Source organism: Salmo salar, chromosome 25, assembly GCF_965601325.2.
Source record: "Salmo salar chromosome 25, fSalSal1, whole genome shotgun sequence".
NCBI classification, from domain to species: Eukaryota; Metazoa; Chordata; class Actinopteri; order Salmoniformes; family Salmonidae; genus Salmo; species Salmo salar.
Genome location: NC_138315.1, coordinates 47127501 through 47135426, shown reverse-complemented (window position 1 = coordinate 47135426; position 7926 = coordinate 47127501). Strand labels below are relative to the sequence as shown.

Genomic DNA, 7926 nt, shown 5'->3' with positions numbered 1-7926 from the left:
AACAAAATTAAAATACAATAATATAAAAATATCTAAGTTTAATAGTCAGATGTTCAGATGTAATTACAGGGTACAGTTTAAATATTAAACTCAGACCTCCAACAATTTATTTAACTAGGCAAGTCAGTTAAGAACAAATTCTTATTTTCAATGACGGCCTAAGAACAGTGGGTTAACTGCCTTGTTCAGGGGTAGAACAACAGATTTTTACCTTGTCAGCTCGGGGATTCGATCCAATGCTCTGATCACTAGGCTACCTTCCACCAAAACAATACAAGTAATAATTTAAATAAAACATATACATGTTATCAACTGTCGCAATTGGGGGGGCTGACTAGTGGTGGCTATTCAGCATGATACTAGGGGTGGTAGGGGAAGGGTTCTCTGGGGGGATGTAAAAACATCCCAACCTTTGATGTTAAGGGGGCTAGTAAAGGGGGGAGGGGCATAGGAGAAAAGTGGTGGGTGGGATAGGCAGAAAGAGGTATGCAGGGTTGCAGGTTGTTTATTTACATATCAATTATACTTTTACAAAATATTTATTGATCAATATGATCATTTCTCTGTATGTATTTCTTACTTTAGTTTTTATTTTGGGTGGCAGCGCACAGGTACATGTTATATACACAGAATATATTAATTGAAATATACTGTTCCTGTAAACCCCTCCAAAAAAAAGACAAAACAAATAAAAACACTATAAAACACGTTGAGTAGCCTGATCTAACTGGGGCTACCATAGGGTAACCCCCAAGCGACCCGCGCTCTGTAGTTCACATAGTTATATTCTATAATTATATTCTATAATCGTTTATCTTTCATTATGAGGTAACTTTTTTAGCTAGCAGGCGTAGTAATTCGACAGTGCAGTTAGATTAACAATAATTTAAGCTTTCTGCCCATATCAGATATGCCTATGTCCTGGGAAATGTTCTTGTTACTTACAACCTCATGCTAATCGCACTATCCTACATTAGCTCAACCGTCCCGAGGGGGACCCACCAATCCTGTAGAGGAGAGCAGGCTTTGTAAAGCAACAGAATGTGAAAAAATCCAAGGGGAGTGTCAACTTTCTATAGGCACTGTAACAGCTTCCATCAATGAGACATGACATTCACCCCGCCATAAAATACAGTGAGACATGACATTCACTCAGCCATAAATAACAGTGAGACATGACATTCACTACCGCGATGAATGACAGACCTGCAAGTTAGAAACAGAAAAAACCTGAATCTCTATCAGTGGAGGCTGTTGAGGGGAGGAGGGCTCATAATAATGGCTGGAATGGAGCAAATGGAATGGCATCAAAACATGTGTTTGATGTATTTGATACCATTCCACTGATTCCGTTACAGCCATTACCATGAGGCCGTCCTCCCCAATTAAGATTCTACCAACCTCCTGTGATCTCTAACCATACCTGTCTAAGTTTGAATGAGGTTTGATTGTTTCTTTCTTCATTGTCTATGTGTCTGTGATATGTTGGGACATATAGACAATACTAAAATACATTATGACAAGAACATTTTCTTATCCCGCAGCACATTCAGGTTCAGTGACAGGCTCACTGTTCAAGTACACCTTTTGTGTCTACAGTTGTATATTGACTGTATCTGTGTCTGGGGTTTTTTATTCAAGTGTGTCATATATATCTTAGCTTTTCATTTTGATCTCTCCTTACAGAAAGTCAAATGTTTTGTTTAAACACCTGGACCTAAACGCTGGATATTGGACATAGATCACTAGCATCATATATCAGCTTCAATGCAAGATTACTGGTAGCAGTATGGCTCTCAATATGTTCTCAGTACCAATGTCCTCATTTTGTCCAGCCGTATGCACCAGCAACGCAGTAACTTGTCGTCTTCCTCACCACTGGAGAAGCTTGGGAGTTGATTGCTACTGTTGTAGATTCAATTCTGCATTTTCTGCAAAAGACAAATCAGAGACTAGATATGAAAGATAAACAGATAGACTATAGTAAGTTATACAGCATATAGAGTGCCTTGCAAAAGTGTTCACACCCCTTGGCATTTTTCCTATTTTGTTGCATTACAACCTGTAATTTCAATAGATTTTTATTTGGATTTCATGTAATGGACATACACAAAACATGAAAAAAAATGAAATTTTAAAAATAACTTACTTCAAAAACTTCAAAAACATTTAAAATGGAAAAGTTGTGCATGCATATGTATTCACCCCCTTTGCTCTGAAGCCCCTAAATAAGATCTGGTGCAACCAATTACCTTCAGAAGTCACATAATTAGTTCAATAAAGTCCACCTGTGTGCAATCTAAGTGTCACATGATCTGTCACATGATCTCATTAGAACACACCTGTTCTGAAAGGCCCCAGAGTCTGCAACACCACTAAGCAAGCAGCACCATGAAGACCAAGGAGATCTCCAAACAGGTCAGGGACAAAGTTGTGGAGAAGTACAGATCAGGGTTATAAAAAAATGTCCGAAACTTTGAACATCCCACAGAACACCATTAAATCCATTGTTAAAGAATACTTATGAATAGTTATGAATAGTTATGCACACTCAAGTTTTCCGTTTTTTTTGTCTCATTTCTTGTTTGTTTCACCCCCCAAAAATATTTTGCATCTTCAAAGTGGTAGACATGTTGTGTAAATCAAATGATAAAAACCCCCCCAAAAAATCTATTTTAATTCCAGGTTGTAAGGCAACAAAATAGGAAAAATGCCAAGGGGGTGAATACTTTCACATGCCACTGTACACTATAGTAAGTTATACAGATATACTATAGTAAGTTATACAGATATACTATAGTAAGTTATACAGATATACTATAGGAAGTTATACAGATATACTATAGTAAGTTATACTATAATAAGTTATACAGATATACTATAGTAAGTTATACAGCTATACTACAGTAAGTTATACAGATATACTATAGGAAGTTATACAGATATACTATAGTAAGTTATACTATAATAAGTTATACAGATATACTATAGTAAGTTGTACAGATACACTATAGTAGTTATACAGTGTTAGGTTCACATTTTCAGAGTAAAAACTTGACGGACACTACGTTTATTCATCCCAGAGGATCAATACAGCTGCATTAGACAACGCCATTTCACACAAGCACTGATATTTAACCCTTCCTCCTAGGCTGAGTCTCCTCCCACACAGCTGAACAGCCAATGCATCTCTGTTGCTAGGCAGAACCTTAGTGATGTCTCTTCTTCCTCTTTTCATTTGACCTCTACCCCAAAGTGCTCACTCTTCTTATCAATGTCTGCCACACGTGATCGCTTTCCTTGCACTCAACACATTCCAAGCTTAATAATTGCACCCACTATATACCTTCCTCCTATAGAAAACCATGAACTTCTGGTGTAGACCCTCTAACCCTAGGCACTCAATATTTCAATAGTATACCTGATAATTAACCCTGTCCCAAGTTTAGGAGTTAGTACCCAGAATCCATCAACAGATACACTACAGTAAGTTATACAGGTACAATATAGTAGGTTATACAGATATACTATAGTAAGTTATACAGGTACAATATAGTAAGTTATACAGATATACTATAGTAAGTTATACAGATATACTATAGTAAGTTATACAGGTACAATATAGTAAGCTATACAGGTACAATATAGTACTGTGCAGTATGATACTCACCTGGTTGTTGTGCAGTGTTTTCAGGTTCAGGTTCTGGACAGCAATGGATCATCTTCCTCCATGGCTTCCTGAAGTTGGGGTCTGCAGTAACAGAACAGTACTTAATGAGTTACACAACACCAGCCTACTACTGTATTTAAATTCACTATGAAAAGAATGAGACTCACATTTTAAACAGAGAATGACCGTAATCAACAATATGACCAATGGACAAATTGCCACCAGGCTAAATTTCAGTAAATGGTTTTCCCCTTTGGCTGTAAAGACACAATGTGAAGAGCATGTTGTACATGAACAAGAAAACATTAATGCTGTGATTTAGTTCTCTCCTGGAAACTTCTAATTGAACATGTTCCCTTAGTTGTATACCGTTTCCTTATCCGAGTGTTGACAAAGAACAAACATAGACATTTATGGAGCTCATTTAAAATGATCAAAATATTGTATATTCTTAATGTGCCATGCTGTGCTACATGTTTCAAAATAATTTTGGTTTACTGAGCCTATCCACTAGGGGGCGGTGTCTGAACTCCATTGGGTTTGAGCTGTACTTGCTTTCACCTCTGTCTGACCTGTGATAGTTTTACATTTGTCATGTGACCTAAAACATTTGAAAGACATCCTGCAATGCAGCTACTCTAGTTGAGGTGAAATGGTCTCGTTTACTGGTCTAAATCTGATTTAAATCTTTGTAATTACAGCAGTGTAACTGAAGTGAGTAGGCCTCCGTCCGACAATCACTGGATGGTAGAACTCACAGGCTTCTATGATGATAACGTTACTCTGGGTCTCATTGAGGATGGTGTTGTAGATACTGCAGGTTATATTTTGTCCCTCTGTCACATTCACTCGGCTGCTGATGTTGTAGGTTCCTGTTCCAGGATCCTGGGTAGTCTTGTTGACAGCCTCCTGAGGCTCCAGAGTACGGTTATGGGTCCTCCATGTCACCTGGTATTCAGGGAAGCCTCCGTGGGTGCTGCACACAAGCGTCATGTCTGTGGAGTTTAATGTCAGCTTGGGCTTTTGGTAACTCGCTGCAGGGAGCACAATGGGACAAAGCCAAAACGGGCGTAATTATGAGACAGATGCATTGATAGTTAATGGAAATGTTTCCAGAACAGGAAACAACATTTTTATATTATGAGCTATAGCACCATTATGTTCCAGTCATAGCCTACCTGCTACATTGACAGTGATTTGGCACTCTGTTGATTTTAAACCATTGATTAATAGAATAACATCGCAGGTCAGGCGATTGTCTCGGACATTAACTGGGTTGAGCAGGAGTGACAGATTTCCAGAAGCCAACTGATCTGTGTTAATTGTTGTTCTGTTTTTGTACCAAGGGTGTTGGTGGTTATACTCCTCATGTCCATCTTTGAAAACATGCAGCACTCTGGGGTTTAAATCTTGCCAATATATTCTGGTTTTTGTTGGGTAGTTGGGAGTTTCCAATTTGGAGCAACCACAGGGCAGAAGGACGGGCTGTCCGATGATTCCAACGACGGTTTTCTCCTTCGGGCGTGTTGATGAAACTACTGAAATAACTTTCCAAACATAGAGGCAATAGTTAGTTCAAACTCCACATTTACCATGCTAATAAGACATTTTCTGGACATTGGAGAAGTTTCACTGTAATGTATCGAAATAGTCCTCAGAGATAACATGTTTGGTGCAGATTAAAAAAGAAAATGAACCTGGCATATTATTTAATTACTACAACTACAAGCCTGGGACTTTCCTGCCCCTCTCTATTCCGAGTTGTGACTCAGAGTTGGTTGAGTCAGGCTGGTGGTTCCCTGCTCACCCTGCTGTTGGGAAACTTCTCAGGCCTTATTACTGGAAGTTCCTTTCACCCATTTTTCAACATTGGATTCCACTCTGAAAGCACTATTATGTTAGAGAGGAGTAGCTAGCGATTATACAGAAAGAAGTTCATGTAGAATATGGTACACCATTTGGGTTCCCGAGAGGCACAGCGGTCTAAGGCACTGCATCTCAGTGCAAGATGCGACACAACAGTCGGTTTGAATCCAGGCTGAATCACATCCGGCCGTGATTGGGAGTCCCATAGGACGGCACACAATTGGCCTAGCGTCGTCCAGGTTTAGCTGGGGGTAGGCCGTTATTGTAAAGAGGAATTTGTTCTTAACTGACTTGCCTAGTTTTAAAAACATGCTTTCAATGTCTGCTACAGCTGAGGGATGCTTTCTGTTCAAATATTGGACTCATTTTGACTTTAATAGAAATGTATAGTCTTCATTTGTCTGGATAAGATACAGGGCTACTATTCTGTCACAATTCAAGAGCCAGGTAACCAAGGTGTTGGTAGGGCTATCTAATCTAGTGGAAACCTGGCTACAGCAGACGACCTGCCTCTGCTTACGGCTCCACCATAGATGTGGTTGATAACAGCGAGTGAGAGGTCATGACTCCGTAAACGTCCAGCTCTGATTAGAATCACACACAGCTAATAGTTATATTTTATAACAACAAGTTGAAATTATTAAAAATAGTCAATCATCATACGGTAATAGATGACATGGTGCTGTATCCTCTTAGCTGTTAATGTTCACAACTCTGTCACCCTCCTAGTGAGTCGTGCCGTCTCCACAACTCTGTCACCCTCCTAGTGAGTCGTGCCGTCTCCACAACTCTGTCACCCTCCTAGTGAGTCGTGCCGTCTCCACAACTCTGTCACCCTCCTAGTGAGTCGTGCCGTCTCCACAACTCTGTCACCCTCCTAGTGAGTCGTGCCGTCTCCACAACTCTGTCACCCTCCTAGTGAGTCGTGCCGTCTCCACAACTCTGTCACCCTCCTAGTGAGTCGTGCCGTCTCCACAACTCTGTCACCCTCCTAGTGAGTCATGCTGTCTCCACAACTCTGTCTCAGAGGTAACACCCCTGTGTCTGTGAGAGGTGTACACCACATCCTGACAGAGCTCATTGATAAATGTACAAAAAATTTAAAATAAATAAAATGATGCTCCATTGAGATGAAAAGGCACCCATATTTGCTTTTGTGCATTTGTCACACAGTTATTTTTAAATCATAGTGTGGAGACAGTTCTGAAGAAATCCACCCGCTAAAAAAAACTGAAAGGTCAACATCTTCAAAAGTCTGCGTTTTCATTGACGTCAAAGAGCTTTCACAATCCAAGACCAGTTTTATAATGAGACTTCCTTTTTTCCCCTTTCTGATAACAAGGTTGTCCTTACTAACACCGTTTTGGACAATGTAATCTACAGGGTCAGTATGTGTAGCCGCATGGTGCTCTGCTCATAGTGTACACTAGATAGAAACCAGAGCGGGTGGTGGCCTATAACCTCGTGGCTGTCTATATTGATGAATGAAAACAGTAGTGAAGTTAGCTGTGGAAACTTACCATACAGCAGAACAACTAAGACAATCCCAACAGCCATTTTGAGATGAATGCAGACCATTCTAAGGGAAGAAATCAGTAGCAAAATAGTTATATGAACAACATTGTCTATAAATGGGAAGTTTATGCAAGTCCAAAAGGAAAGGAAGGAGGAGATTTCATAAAGAAGTGGATACCATTTCATCCTGAAGCATAGTCGTATATACCATGTCAAATAGCCTGTCGGCTATCATCCTCAGTAGCAAGAACTTTGGCACATTGGCACTACAACTTTGTATTTTTAATCTAACCTTTTTTAACTAGGCAAGTCAGTTAAGAACAAATTCTTATTTACAATGACGGACTACAAAAGTTAATATATAACTTTCTTAACATTACTGACACATTGTTGTTGAGCTACTGCTGAGCTTTGTCATTCCTTTTCTAGTTTGATTTAAAAGCTGATATGGAGTTTCACAGAGAAACGTTCAACTTTAAACACAAACAAAAGTTACAAGGAAGTTGATTTGATGCCAGCTTTCAGTTCATCGGAGAAGCAAACACTTCTTTATAAGATCAAACAAGAGTTTTTTTTAAAAGCATTCCCATATCCTCATGTAACACACTACCAAGAGGAAGAACTCACCAGCAGACTGAAGCCTTTACAGATAATATTCCTGCTGTGTCCTGACTGATCCGTCTGGCAGACAGAGAATGATCTTTGGTGATGATTGCTTTGCTATGAATGAGCTACACGCCTCCTCCAGGGATGTCACTTTTGACCTGGTTTTTGGATTTTGGATCAGCCTCAAATCTTTTGCTCTGCTGAAATGGTGTAAAAAAAAAATTGTAGTCAACTGACTGCACCGCTGAGTTCATAAAGCTGTGGTTACG

The 7926-nt window shown here is 39.6% G+C and overlaps 1 protein-coding gene across 1 annotated transcript in view; it reads right to left on the bottom strand.

Annotated features, from left to right (window-relative positions):
- Positions 1 to 489: 489 nt before the first annotated feature.
- LOC106597066 (CD276 antigen homolog) overlaps positions 490 to 7926 on the bottom strand; it is a 7548-nt gene continuing 111 nt past the window's right edge. The window contains exons 1-7 of the mRNA XM_045707671.2: positions 7679 to 7926; positions 7057 to 7115; positions 4849 to 5217; positions 4429 to 4704; positions 3838 to 3927; positions 3671 to 3751; positions 490 to 1931 (exon numbers count right to left, since the gene is read on the bottom strand). The exon at positions 7679 to 7926 is cut by the window's right edge and continues 111 nt beyond it. Of these exons, the coding sequence (XP_045563627.1) occupies positions 1903 to 1931; positions 3671 to 3751; positions 3838 to 3927; positions 4429 to 4704; positions 4849 to 5217; positions 7057 to 7114 (903 nt within the window). The 5' untranslated portion in view covers position 7115; positions 7679 to 7926 and the 3' untranslated portion in view covers positions 490 to 1902. The remainder of the gene's footprint in view (positions 1932 to 3670; positions 3752 to 3837; positions 3928 to 4428; positions 4705 to 4848; positions 5218 to 7056; positions 7116 to 7678) is intronic.